This window comes from Dendropsophus ebraccatus, chromosome 3, assembly GCF_027789765.1.
Source record: "Dendropsophus ebraccatus isolate aDenEbr1 chromosome 3, aDenEbr1.pat, whole genome shotgun sequence".
Classification (NCBI taxonomy): domain Eukaryota; kingdom Metazoa; phylum Chordata; class Amphibia; order Anura; family Hylidae; genus Dendropsophus; species Dendropsophus ebraccatus.
The window spans coordinates 56,327,907-56,343,372 of record NC_091456.1 but is presented as its reverse complement, the minus strand read 5'-3'; the positions used below and the strand labels follow the sequence as shown (position 1 = coordinate 56,343,372).

The following is a 15,466-nucleotide window of genomic DNA, read 5'->3' as shown; positions in this document are numbered from 1 at the left end:
GTCACACATTTGCCTCTTGGAGGTTAGCTGTAAATGAAATGCACCTCTTATAACCTCTTCAAACTGTACAACTTTAGATGAAATGAAATGTGATGAAATCTCCAAACTATAAACTATAATGAACGTTTTGTTGTTTTTGGAGCTGCCCGAGCTATGATAGCTGGCTTTGCTTAAAATGAAGTGCGTGCTTTTGTAGGTTGATTATGTTACAGTTATCAACTGTTCTCATCAAACATGGAAGAACAGGGGGGATTTATTTCTGCCAATCTTGTGTTTCTGAACCTGTGGGGATTTGGGAAAAGGATTCCTGTTGCTCAGCCTTACAATATACAACATGTTACTTGATACTATAAAAGGATATGAGTGCTGAATAAAAAACTGGGCCAATTTTTAGAGTTATATGCTATAATAGTATTATTTGAGTGTGCTGTACATCACTTTTATGTCTAGGTGCCCATACAGATCAAATAAAAATTGGCAGATTATGCCAACCACCATTGGTAGAGGGTCTCCTGACTTTCCCTTAATGAAACATGTCAGGGGGGAAAAGAGTGGAGAAAGTGGGCATGCTGGAATTTAACACACATAATCCTTTGTTCCTGAAGGGAGATAAGCCAATGTGTGTACCAGAGAGCTTTCTAAGGGCCGTATTACACGGCCCGATCAGTAATGTAAATGAGTGCTGATATACTAGATCGGAGCTCATTTACTGAGCCTATTACCCGGCTCAACCATCATACAGCAATGGCTTCACGGACATCATTAGCGATGTCCGTGCAGCCCTTGCCTTTAGTATAAAATAATGACGTACACCGCACTCCCCGGCACCTTCCTGTCTTCTTCTCACTCCGCACTGTCGCTGCGAGTACTGCAGTTCTATCAGCGGACTGTAGGCAGAAGATGAGAGGGGACTGTAGAGTGGGCAGAAGCACCGGTGAGCGTGGTCAGGTATGTATGAACTTATATATATATCTATATATAATTTTTTTACACAATTGTCAGATGTCTGTCATGCATCGCTATTGCACGTAGCGATGCACAGTCGGTGGGCGATGATTTTAGGTCAGGATCTAAAGACATGATCAGCCGATGATCATTGTCAGTGACTGATCATTCTCTTTATAACACAAAGCAAGGATCTGCTGAAATGGCCTGATTCGGCAAAATATTGCTCCATGTAATAGGGCCCTCAGACTACCCCATGTCAATCATTGAGCACAGACTGAAACTATTGTCTGGTAAATGCAGGGTAATTGGCTAAACTGGATGCACTTGCGATTATGATGTTACGATCAAAACAAATCATCTTAAATCATGTGGTGTTTGTGCAAGCATTTAAAAATATATAAAATTGGTATTGTCCTAATTCTGCTGACCCACAAAATCAAGGGAACATGTCATTTTATATCGTAAAAACAAGGGGTTAAGGAATTTTTTTTTCTATTCCTCCCCAAAATGAAGTTTTTCCATACATTATGGTCTCGATTAAAAATTCATCTTGGAAAAAGGAAGCCCTTATATAGCTAGGAGTAATAAAGTTATGACTTTTGAAAGGTAGTAGTGAAAAAAAATCAACAACTATGCTGTTTTGGTAAAGTAACTTTCATCCCTGTATAGGTTTTTTTTTCTTCTCCATGAATCTGATCGCTTCTGGGTTCCTTCCTGGAATATAACCCTGCTGGGCATGCCTTGCCCACCTTAACGGGTCGTAATCAATGGTAACAGTTTATGAAAACAAAGATAAAGGAATCTTGGCACTGGCTAATATTATGCTTTTTGTGAGCATTATTACATGAAGCTGCACACGTTCCCACCTCAACAGTCTTTGTCAACAGCATGCTGCGGTCCTCTCCCCGATATATATCCCGATCAGTACAGGTCTGAGCCCTCAGACCCGGACTGATTAAAACTTTTGACATGTCTCTATGACATTTTAAAAGTTTTTTTGAATGACTGTTACATTTTAAGGTCCATGAGCTGGAAAACTTACAGATTTCCCAATCATATTAGCACCGAATTATATTGACGCCTTGTAATTCTCTTTGGAGCAATAGTCTAAGGTTTATATCATAACAAGCTACAGCATATATAGATCGCAATGCAAAAGTACAGGGGTTCTGTATGTCCAAGAAATTGTGTAGACTTAGCATTTAGGATCATTAACATACTATTTTCTATGTTTTATAGTACAAATGGTTCACATCGCCATCTTCAAAGGAAGGGACGAAAATTAAACGGTCAACAACACTACGGAATGGACTAAAGGGGAAGAACACAATCCGTATTGGTATGTCTTTCCTTTTTAATGAATAGATTTTTTTTAAATCAACCAAATAATACTCACCTTAAAAGGTCCCTGACATAAGTTTCTAAATCTACAGGAAATGTGAAATAACGCATGTTTGCAATTTACATACATTTTATTATTTTTTTTTTAGTTATTATGCTGTAGAACAAAGCTATACTTATTTAAAATCCAGGTCCAGTCCTGAAGCTCCTGAAGGCAGCTTTTTAGTCTTGCACTGGTTGGAAAAAAGAGACTAAACACAGGAAGTCCTGTCCAGTACAGAGTGATGATAACTAAACAAATTAATGTAAATTGCAAACTCTGCTGTTTTAGATTTAGAAAATTATAGTGGCAGTGACACTTTAAAGGATGTTTTAATCATAGGAAGTGCTAACTTATTGCTCTTATATGCTGTCACTTGCTGATTGCTGTGTGACTATTGGTATCCCCATTGATCATGAAAGCAAAAGCCAAAGGTCCCTTCAGCATTTTCTTTTTGCTGTGTCAGTGTAGTCCAAACCAAGCACACAGAACAACTTTAATAGGGCTGTTTTCCAGTACTTGCATAGCACCTAAACAATAGTGGCACTGTGCAAATCTCTGGTGGATTCTTTTCTCTAGTAGTTAGAAGTAAACTCAGTAGTCAGACCCCACGGTAATCATAGATGCCAGTATTAGGATGCCTCTTGCGGTCAGTGGAAAATCCACTTTCAAAATGGTCGACGCGTATGTAAATATGTCTTCATTATAATAGCAAACATGCATTTACAAAGGCTTCGTGATAGTAATTTACAGACCCAACATCAGCAATAGCTCTAGATGCAGCTCAGAAGGGTCAATGCTCTGGTTTCAGGTTTTGTTTTTGTTTGTTTTTTTGTTTACCATTTCTTTGTTTGCTTTTAAATTTGTGCTCCAGTAATTTGGAGACATTCAGGTAAGGTAATAATAATAATAATAATAATAATAATAATTTAGTCATTTGTTCCATATTTTTCTAACATTATCAATGGTGCAATGGCAAATGCAGGAACTTTTACATTTCATTAGCAGGTTAACCCCCAGACGACCCATGACGTAACTGTACGTCCTGGGTGTTTCTCCCGCTATGAAGCGCGGGCCGGCTGCAGTGAGCAGCCGGGACCTCACCGGTAATGACACGCTGCAGCGTGTCATTAACCCCTTAAACGCCGAGCGACCGCGGCGTTTAAGTGTAAGTGACAGGGGGAGTTCCCTGTCACTTACCGATCGGGACCCCCGCAGTGTGACTGCGGGGGTCCCGATCGGTAAAACGGACTGCCAGTGGTCTCTCACCTGCCTCCGTGCGGTCCGATCGGCGATCTGCTACACTGAGCCTGCCCAAAGGGACTTCAAATGTGTAAAAAAAAAAAAAGTTCAAAACACTATTACACTACCCCAAAACCCCTCCCCCAATAAAAGTTGAAATCACCCCCCTATCCTATTATATAAATAAAACATATAAAAATAAATAAATAGGTAAACATATAATATACCGTAGCGTGCGTAATTGTCCGATCTATTAAAATATAACAAGCGTCATTGTGATCGGTGAACGGCGTAAACGAAAGAGGGAAAAAAGTGTGCAGATTACCGATTTTATGTTACATTATATATAAAAAAAAATCAATAAAAAGTGATCAAAACGTCACAAATATGGTATTAATAAAAACTAGAGATCATGGCGGAAAAAATAAAACCGTTATAAGCGTCACAATAGGCCCATTTTATTAATATTTAATTGCCAAAAAAAAGGATTTCATAAAAAAAATACATATATAACATTAGAGAATCTGTGTAACCTGCATATGGTTGTGTTCGGACTGACCTATAGAATAATAGTGTCATGTCGCTGTTCCCATATAGTGCATTACGTAGACACAGGAACCCCCCAAACGTTACCATATTGCATTCTTTTTTACGATTTCACCTATTTATATCTTCATAAATAATATATTTGGGATTCCATCATACATGTTATGGTAAAATAAATGACGCCATGAGGCCCCGTTCCCACTGAGCAAAGGTAGCGGAATTCCGCGACGGAATTGTCCGCCGCGGAATGCCGTTAGCCTCCCGCTCATAATGGGAGTCTATGGGAGGCGCACGCTCCCGCTCTGTACGCGCTGAAGAATGAACATGTTCATTCTTCAGCGCGTAGAGAGCAGGAGCGCGCGCATCCCATAGACTCCCATTATGAGCGGGAGGCTAACTGCATTCCGCGGCGGACAATTCCGTCGCGGAATTCCGCTACCTTTGCTCAGTGGGAACGGGGCCTTACAAAGTACAACTATTCCTGTAAAAAACAAGCACTTACATGGCTTGTAGATAGAAAACTGAGAGTGCTAGAGCTCTTAGAAAGGGGGAGGGAAAAACGAAAACACTAAGATCAAAATTTGCGCGGTCCACTGGGTCATTTTGGGCCTGGTCCTCAAAGGGTTAAATAGGCTTCTCCCTGCCAAGGAAGTAAACCTACAAGACACACTTTTTAGCAAGATAACATAAACTTCTTATAGGCCGCATTGAGGGTGGTCTAACAGTGTTAGCCTGCCCTGACTGCTTCTCTAGTAATCAGGTGACTTGCTGATTTAGTGCTGTGCTGATCACTGAGAGAACTGTGCAGCCCTGGTCCAACAAATACAGCATATCCAGATTCCTACTATACAGAGATGACAGTGAATGATGTGTTAATATATATATATTTTAATAATTTACAATAGAGAAGAGCTTTAGGTTTTCTTTCTTTTGATATTCTCCACAGGTTTGACTACTAAAAAGACATTTGTTTCTGCAAGAAAGTGTACACCCAAGGAACTTTATGCACCCGAACCAAAGACCCCAGGAGAGGAGGGTTTCCTCCCTTGGAGAACTGCAGAGAGAGCGAACAGACACAGGTACTTTAAAAGTAGAAGAAGCTTAGTAGATACTGTACTAGGAAGATGACCTTAAGCCATTGCCTTCTTTGATAATGTTTCTTGAATTACAAGGGAGAGTCCTGGATCAAATCCTAACTTAGCGTTGAGCTCTATACTTTCTGTGAAGCTAGCCAAGAGTGCATTGAAGGGAGATATGCAGTATTAGGACAGTATTTGTGCCATTTAACATTCAGGAAAATTAATTTGGGAGTAGCAGTAGTAGGGAGTAGTTAGGTTGTCCTAACAAAAATATCAAATACCTAAGGGTGTCTACAGAGACTGTGTTGCTGTTTTTGCAACTTTTATTCTGCCCTAATGTTTCTTTTTCTTTCTCCTAGAGAAATGGTGCCAGACTCTTTTCCTGAGATGGTAAAGTATATATGTCCTGTTTGCACACATTTGTATACTTCTATGTTTAAGAAACATCCTAACTTCTTATTTTAAAAAAACTGAGGAGGAGTGAGAGTCTTTGTAGCACCTGCTGCCCTCCTATGTTAGTCAATATATATTTTAGGCTATGTTTCCAATACGTATAGAGACCGGCCGTTCCGTGAACCGGAACTTATATACCTGCCGCATGATCTTTCGGCTGCAGGGTTCTAATGCCGGCGCATCAGCGCGCGCCCGCATCAGAACCTCCCATAGCACACAGTGAAGCTTCACTGTGTGAACTGACAGGGTTTCCTATGACCGCAGTTCATTGAATTGCGGCCACAGAAAACTGACATGTCAGTTATTTGCGGCCCCCGTGCAGGATCCCGGCCGGAGTTTATACGCTCCAGACGGGATCCCATAGAACAATAGGCATTGTTCACCCGTACAAAGTATGGCCGCTGTTGCCGATGGCAACAACAGCCGTACTTTTACGTAGTGTGAACATAGCCTTATAGCGTGAGGCTATATAGAGTATGTTGCAGTGCTGTGTACGCCTGCATATAATTTTTCTTTGTATGGCCTATTTAAGATGTTGTTTACTTGCATCTAGACAATGTAACTTGGCAAAAAGTTGATCTATTTTTTTGGGGCAACCTTATCATGTAGTATACTTGTAAGCAGGGCCTTTTTTCTCTTGTTTAAATGTTTGTTACTAAGAAAAACACCAAGATCCACTAAGCTTCAGAAAAATGCTGGACACATAAATTCCACCATAATATAACCTTAATAAAACTGCATGAAACTCACGTTGGGTGAAGCGGTGAGGTGGACCAAGGTACACAGGTTGTATTTGTATGTCTATGCATTATGCTTATGTATGATGTGCACACTTTAGTGTAGTAATATAGGTTGGCTATTAAATATGCAGCATCTATGATTGCTCAGCTATCTGGGATTTGGGATTTAACCACTTTAGTCATATCCTATTTATTTGTTTTCCATTATTATTTTCCTCTTAGCTGGGCCTTATATATTTTCTGCTTTTTATATGTATTGAATGGTCTTATTTTTGAGCCAGCTGCCCCCCCATGTGCTCTATACAATTTTTATATTACTAAACTAGATACTTGTCCTCTCACTGTGCTGGTGTTCTGTATTGCTTTCATCCTTAATTTTTGCATTTCTGTCTGTTTTTAGAATAATCTGAATTATAAAGTTATAATATTGTGGTATTTAGTGGATCTTAGATTTATTATGCATATGGACAGAAGTGTATAGAAGGTACTCATTGTGTGATCCTAATCTGTTACTAAGTTATGTCTGCACATCTATCCTCTGTATTGAAAACTCCTGCCAAAAATGTTGGCACTAGAGATGAGCGAGCATGCTCGTCCGAACTTGGTACTCGTTCAAGTATTAGCTCGTAGCATCACGTGGGAACCCTACATGTCGATAGCAGCTATTGGCTGGCCAGATCAGATGACCTGGGCATATAAGAATCAGATCCCGCGGTGCTCGTGTCAGACGCAGGCTGGATGAGCATAGGGAGAGAGCTGCTGTCTGTCAGGGAGAGTGTTAGGCAGGGAATTAGTGTGCGTTTAGGCAGGAATCAGACAGAGAATCCAACAGTCCTTCTAAGGGCTTAAAATTTTTAAAACATATATATTTTTTGCTACTCTTGGCTGCTGGCTTGGACTTGTAGTGCAGCTGTCAGTAGTCAATTTGTCCTGTTGCTGACATTCTTTTGGCTGGCTGGGATCTGTAGTTCAGCTATACCTATTTAAAATGTGAACATTCAAGTTACAGGGTCTCATTACACGGAGCGATTTTTAACGACTAACGATAAACAGTCGCAAACAAGATTTTTATCGTTAACCTGAAATCGTTCACCATATTACACAGAATGATGGTCGTTAGTTACAATCGTTACTACGATCGTTATTGTGATTGTTACTATGATCGTTTATTCTTTCTGAGCCCAGCAAAACAATGAACAATGTGCAATTACGCTGAACAATTTGTAAAAAAAATGCTGAACTTGAGTGAACAAATGTGGAATTACTGCTAACAATTAACAATAATTTTAGGTTCAGATCTAAATCAATGATCAACGACACACAAACGATTTTCTGATCGTTGCCTGCAATTACACAAAAAGAACAAAATTAGAACGATATAACGATTTTTCGCACGATAATCGTCCCGTGTAATAGGGCCCTTAATTGTTTTCTATGAGAACCACACCACTGTAGAATGTGTCTGACCACATAACACACACACACAATGACAGTTAGCAGTGGGTGCTGTTTGATTTACCCCGTGCCTGTGCCATCTGTAGTTGTCATAGGTAACGTGATTTAAAGGGGTGCATGAAAATGTTTCTTTTGAGTGGTTCAGCTGCTACCTCAGTCTAACTTGGTCACTCTGTTGTCACTGGCATGTTGCACCTAACTGGGTGCTTTCCTAACGTGCCAGCACAAATGCCTTGCCTTGGTCTGGGTCAGCAAAATTGTATTGAGGGCCACCACCCGGCTGTTGCCCATAATTTGGCGTAATGTTGCGATTAGCCAGCCCCAGAGGGATTCATGCATGCTGCCCCTGCTGTTTCCTGTCCATTTCCATGTTGTTTTCATCATTTCTGAGGTTTCCAGGTTTTCACGCAACCTTCCCTGTGCCGAGCTTTGGTCCCCTGCAAAAATGCTTGAGTTTCCCCTTGACCTCAATGGGGTTCGTTACTCGAAACAAGCAACCAAGCATCGGGAAATATTCCTGTTGAGTATCAAGCACCCGAGCATTTTAGTACTCGCTCATCTCTAGTTGGCACTATACAAATAAATATTATTTTTAGGCCATGCTGTCTGTGATGTTCCCACACTCCAAATAGCCATAGCACACAATGTAAAGTATGGCTGCTAAATAGCAGCCGCACAAAGTAGACATGGCATTTTTCTGTGTATGCACTGCTGCTGGGATTCCATAGGGGTTAACGGCTGTTGTTTAATTAAAAAAAAAAAAAACTATAGTGTAAAATTGGCCTTAGAGGGTATTCCACTCTGTACCGTATGTTCTAATAGTGTACTTTCAGCATAATACCGACCTGTGCAATTTTGTCTGTTGGGCAGCTCTTCTGATGAGTCTAAAATATTTCTAGTCTCTTCATATCCATTAGGGATTTGATAGTAACTACTTAGTACTCTCCATTAGAGGGCAGCATCACTGTTTGAAATTATTACAGAAAGATGTTGGTAAATATGATACAGTAATTTACATTTCTACTTTCCCTATTTTATATAGCGCCTTTGTGTGTGTCTGTGTGTGTGTGTATATATATATATATATATATATATATATATATATATATATATAATTATGTAATATGCCAATTTTGTAAATTTTCTCACCTACAAAGAATGGAAAGGGCTGTAATTTTTTTTGTAGGTACAGTCCTGTGAGAGACAGTCTGTTTAAAAAATTCCACCAAATCACATTGTATGAGTTTTTAATAATAATTTTGTATTTTATTGCATGAAATAAGTATTTGATACAATACAAAAATGGAACTTAATATTTGGTACAGAAACCTCTGTTTTGCAATTACAGATGTCAGATGTTTCTTGTAGTTCTTGACCAAGTTTGCAAACACCATAGTAGGGAGGTCATTGGCCAAAATATTGTAGTACATGGCCCCATCATTGATTGATTGATTGATTAATTGAATGTGTGGACAGGTGTAATTTTTACATGTAAAAAATTCATACAGATACAATAAAAAAAAATGAAACAGGAGAGCCAGAATTCTTGCTGTTTGGTAGGTGATCAAATACTTATTTCATGCGATAAAATGCAATTGCAAATGATTATTTAAAAATCATACAATATAATTTTCTGAATTTTTTTTTATACATTCTATTTCTTACTGTGAAAGTGTACCTATTATAAACACCACAGACATCGCCATTCTTTGTAGGTGGGAAAACTCGCAAAATCTGCAGTGTATCAAATACTTATTCTCCCCACTGTATATATACACACACACACAGGGTGAGTCAAACTTGTCTGGACATCCTTTTATCCTAGAAAGAAAAGGGAAAATGGCATATCTGTATGCTTAAGCAAGTTTAGGTTTCTTTGTAACATGGCCGCCATCTTGAAATCTGCCGTAATGAATTAAAGGAAAAGTCTGATGAAAATTTAAATTTTCCAGCAGGCGGGGGGAACATAATAAACAAGCACTATTTACCTTTCCCCACCACACCTTAGGCTCCTGAACCCCCACTGGAACTCAGTGTCATCAGGACTTAGGAGTAAAATACCCAACTCAGCTGACGGATTGCCCACTCAGCCAATCAGTGACTGCAGTGGTGTCCCACCCAAGTCCCTGACTGGCTGAGCAGGCAATCCATCAGCTGAATTGTGATGTCATTGGAGAAGGAGATCCAGAAGCTTCAGCAGGAGTCCAGGAGCGTAAGGCAGTGCTGCAGAGGGATGGGTAAGTAGTGCTTGTTTATTATGTCCCTCCTTGCCCCTGTCTGCTGGGAATCTTTCATTTTACCTGGACTTTTCCTTTAAGGGCAAGCTTTTCCAGTGGGAAGGTGGTCATGTGGCATACTAATCAAGACCAGAATAATCTCAGAAATCGATTGCCACAATGTGATTTACCATATCGCTTGTGTTTTTAACACAAAGTTGCAACAGACGTTGGATCCAGCACCTTCAGCTTTGTGTTTAACACTATAGATAACACAATGAGCACATCAAATAGCTGTGCATGTCAGAAAACATTCCTGGTTGTTGCTTCTATTTCAACCTAAAAAAAATTGCAAATCTAATTGCTGCAATCTATTTCCAAGACAATGTGGGTCTTCTTGATCTGCTACAGGACAGGAGGCTTTAGACTTGCCCTGTATGTACTTATATGTATATATCTGCATGTATATGTGTAAATATATATATACATATATCCCAAAATAAGAAAAGGACTACATAAGCAGATTTTTTTAAACATAAAATCCTTGTACTTAAAGAGGATGTACCACCAGGTACATCCTCTTTAACCTAAACCCACTGATCGAAAGGAGGCGGCACAGGGAAGCCGATGCCACGGTCCGTTTTTTGGACCGAGGCCCGGTTCCCCTGCACAACGCCGTTCTATGCACCGGAACCGGCCGGTGCTCAAGCACTGGAGGCCGGCCGGGCCGCCTCCAGTGGTGGGGAATTCCCTCCCCTGTATGAGGCGGCTCCATTCATTCTAAGGCTTGAGAAAGGCTACTCTGAGCCGAAATGTTGCACTGGTGTGAATAAAAGCAAAATTTTCTTGGATGTGCTGCCTCAACATTGCTTTTTCTGGATTGATATACGTACCTGGGTCCGGTTCGGTGAGACTAGCACCCATTTTTTTCTTTTTCTCTTCTCTGATGCTGCTGGAACCTGTTGTTTTTAATTTGTCAGATTATATACCATAGTGTTCGTAATCCCTTATGGTGAACGGAGTAAACGAAAAGAGGGGGGAAAAGTGTCAGGAATACTGATTTTTAAAAATTTTATTTTTTGTTTTGTTACATTATATGTAAAAAAAATAATAATAAAAAGTGATCAAAACATCCGATCTACACAAATATGGTATTAATAAAAACTAGAGATCATGATGCAAAAAATGACATCTCATACAGCCCCGTAGGTGAAAAACTAAAACCGTTATAAGAGTCACAATAGGACCATTGAATTAATACTTAATTGCAAAAAAAAAAAAAAAAAAAACATTAGAAAATCTGTGTAAACCTGCATATGATTGTGTTCGGACTGACCTATAGAATAATGGTATCATGTCACCTTTACCATATAGTGCATTACGTAGACACAGGAACCCCTCAGAAGTTACCATATTGCATTCTTTTTTTTAATTTCACCAATTTATATTTTCATAAATAATATTTTGGGGGTTACGTGATACATGTTATGTTAGGATGAAAGACACCATTACAAAGTACAACTATTCCTCAAAGAAGCTAGCCCTTACATGGCCCTGTAGATACAAAACTGAAAGTGCTAGAGCTCTTAGAAGGGGAGGAGGAAAAAACTAAAACACAAAAATGAAAATTGGCGCTGTCCACTGGGTTTTGGGCTTGGTCTTCAAAGGGTTAAGTTTCATCCCACTTATACATATGAGTTGTAGTCACAGCTTGTGTTACGAAGAACATACATGATCAGATGGATGTAATACTGTTATCATGGCAGCAACACCTGGATCCTTTGGTCTAGTGAAAGTAACATAGATTGTCCAAAAACCAAAATGCAATTATAACTCAGTGTTCACACACTGTAAGATAACGGCCGCCGTATGAATTTAAAATAACACCCTTTGTTTTCATTCTTCAATGATTTTCATTGAAGTCTATGGAAGCAATGGCCATTGATTCACACAATGTATATAATAATGTTCGTGTCATCAATTCGCAGCCGTTATTGTAAACTCATTTTATTGAAGTTTGTACAAAGTTATGTTTTACAAACAGTATTGCAACAAGCGGAGTACAGTCCACATAAGTGTATATGTACAAACAATACATATTCCGGTAGGTCATACAAAAATCCTCATAAATTCCGAAAATTATGCAGAATAACAAATAAAGGTCAATAAATTGGTTTCCAGTCATAGCCGCAGACGTTATTTTAAGTTATCCACACACATTATTTTTTCACACTGTCCTTTTTTACAGTCTTTACTACTAAAATCAATGGACCTTAAAAAAAGAATCACACCCAGAAGAACCTTCAAGTAGAATAATGTTGGGCTTTGGAACATGCTAAACCACGGCTGTTGTTTGGCATTCAAAACAACAGCTGTTATTTTGGGTACCAATTAATTGCCATTGAAAAACAGTGTGTGAACATGGCCCTAGGCTGACAATTAACCGCTATACAACTGATCTGTATCAGTAACTAGTCTTTCCAAATACATAGGCTGCTATTGTATATTGTTTTGTGTGCCCATTTCTCTAAGATGGTGGCTTCTTGTTGGTGGCATTTTCTGTATACCCTTCTTGCCAGTTGATCAATCACTTGTTGCGTTCCCTACTCATGTTTACCAAAAACTTGTCTAAAAGCCAACACAATGTTTCTGAGCTATCTGTAATTACTCACAATATTGGCCTCACTCCATGTTTACTCACATTGCCTTCCACAAAGTTCCAGAATATGTAGGTTGTCATGAAACTGCAGGTCATTAAGATAAAAGCTGTGGTTCATGTGAGGTAATTTAGACACTGTACAGTATCAGAAATATTAGGTGGTCATTTTTTTTTTTTTTTTTTTTAGAGAAATTATTGAATTTTGATCCATTCTGTCAGCTAATGCCAACAGTCAGGTTGTGTTTGTAACAATTTTTTTAAATCTACTTTTATCTATTTTTTTCACATGATGAGTAAAATACTTTGTGTAATAGCTGTCATTTCTGTCTTTAGAAATCAACCCCATTGAAAGTCTTCGTGCATAGTGAAAGCCCCTCAAACAGCGATGATTCAGACATGTCCTCAGACCTCATTATTCAAGAACCTGCCGTGTGTGATGATCTCCATAAAAGCAGCAAGAAAAACTACAAGCGCCTGCAGGTAGCGTGCAAAGTAGTGACAATGTTTTTGCACTTACAGTTGGAATCAGAAGTTTACATACACTATAAAAAAAGACACACGTACATATGTTTTTTTCACTGTCTGAGGTGAAATCTGAATAATCCTTCCTGTTTTAGGGCCAATTAGGATGATCAAAATTATTTATATTTTCCAAATGCCAGAATAAGGAGACAAAATGTTTAAGGCATTTTTATTACTTTCTGAAAAGTCAAAAGTTTACATACATTTCAACCAACCCAGTTTTCAATGCTTTTTATTTTAAAATGATCTGATTGGTTGTAACTGGCATCAATATTTTTTTTTTTTTTTGTTTACTTTAGATATAAACCTTGCTAGGAGTTTTGTTTTTTTTAAAGCCGGTTCAAATGGTCAGACCAACATAAATAATATGAAGTTTTTTCACTTTTACCGTAAATTTATAGAATTACTTTATTTACTGTAAGGCATTTTTAACAAATTGAGTCTTCAGAATTTCTTTTGATACAGAGTACCTGTATCACACACACCTTTAAAGGAGTGTTCCCAACAAGCAAAGTTATCCTGTGGATAAGGGATAATTTTGCAGTTTAGAAACATCCCTTTAATCCATAGCTCAAGACATCTCTGTTGGTTAGCGTGCTGTTAATCCATTTCATTATCTGACTTGCAAAAGGCCAAGCAAGTCTAAATACATGAAGTGGATTGTCATCTACAGCTTGATTTTAAGAAGTGCATTACTAATTGACTTGCAGTTTAATGGCTGCTTTCAGGGTAGCCACAGTCTAAAGTGTTGTATCTCTTGTTGACAGGTTGCATTGCATGAATGCCAACTGAGGTTGGAGGAGGAAAGAAAAACAAGATTAAGAGCTGATGACAGGATAATGGAGGTGATCAAGTTATACATTTAATCCGGTTATAACCTTAATCCCTATAAATAGAAGCTGGTTTCTGGACACTAATAATACTTGCCCAGTAGCTTTACTTTGTCCATTTCCTCTCATTACCTGTTTTGTTAAAGGGTAACTACCACAAACTGCTGACGTGTTATCAGGGCCGGCCTTAGGGTAGATGGCGCCCTGTGCAAAACATTCTTTTGGTGCCCCCCCCCCCCCGCCCCTGTTGATACCCCCTAATGGTGACATAGACTAAATCTCACAGCCTCCCATCCCTCCAGACAACCCCCCACAATAAAACCACAAACGGGACAGGAGGCTGTAGGACTTAGATACAATATACTAAATCCTACTACAACAAGCTCCACCCCTAAACCCCCGCCCCCCCCAAACCACCGACCCCCGATAGAAGTACCATCTATGTATGTATCTATCAATCATCTACCCCCCCCCCCCCCCCCCCCCCCCGTTATATATGTGACCTTTTAATCACTTTTTGAATTTTTCTCTGGGATGTGACTTCACTAAAAAACAGCAAATTTGGACTTGGCCTATTTGGCAATTACACTGTTTACCGTGGGGGTAGTAGTTATGCACTGTTTAGCTGTTGGGGTATGCTGGGGGCAGTAGTTGTGCACTGTTTAGCTGTTGGGGTATGCTGGGGGTAGTAGTTATGCACTGTTTAGCTGTTGGGGTATGCTGGGGGCAGTAGTTGTGCACTGTTTAGCTGTTGGGGTATGCTGGGGGTAGTAGTTATGCACTGTTTAGCTGTTGGGGTATGCTGGGGGCAGTAGTTGTGCACTGTTTAGCTGTTGGGGTATGTGGGGGCAGTAGTTATGCACTGTTTAGCTGTTGGGGTATGCTGGGGCAGTAGTTATGCACTGTTTCAGCTGTTGGGGTATGCTGGGGGCAGTAGTTGTGCACTGTTTAGCTGTTGGGGTATGCTGGGGGCAGTAGTTATGCACTGTTTAGCTGTTGGGTATGCTGGGGGCAGTAGTTATGCACAACTACTACCCCATCATACCCCAACAGCTAAACAGTACATAACTACTGCCCCCAGCATACCCCAACAGCTAAACAGTGCATAACTACTACCCCCAGCATACCCCAACAGCTAAACAGTGCATAACTACTACCCCCAGCATACCCCAACAGCTAAACAGTGCATAACTACTGCCCCAGCATACCCCAACAGCTAAACAGTGCATAACTACTGCCCCCAGCATACCCCAACAGCTAAACAGTGCATAACTACTACCCCCAGCATACCCCAACAGCTAAACAGTGTATAACTACTGCCCCCAGCATACCCCAACAGCTAAACTGGGTATGCTGGGGCAGTAGTTATGCACTGTTTAGCTGTTGGGGTATGCT

The 15,466-nt window shown here is 39.7% G+C and overlaps 1 protein-coding gene across 3 annotated transcripts in view; it reads left to right on the top strand.

Annotated features, from left to right (window-relative positions):
• The window catches only part of CEP78 (centrosomal protein 78), a 55,501-nt gene that overhangs the window by 23,978 nt on the left and 16,057 nt on the right, over positions 1-15,466 (top strand). For all 3 annotated transcript variants that reach the window (XM_069961808.1, XM_069961806.1, XM_069961807.1), the window contains exons 9-13: positions 2,188-2,287; positions 5,064-5,196; positions 5,556-5,586; positions 13,053-13,199; positions 14,009-14,086. In XM_069961808.1, the coding sequence (XP_069817909.1) occupies positions 2,188-2,287; positions 5,064-5,196; positions 5,556-5,586; positions 13,053-13,199; positions 14,009-14,086 (489 nt within the window). The remainder of the gene's footprint in view (positions 1-2,187; positions 2,288-5,063; positions 5,197-5,555; positions 5,587-13,052; positions 13,200-14,008; positions 14,087-15,466) is intronic.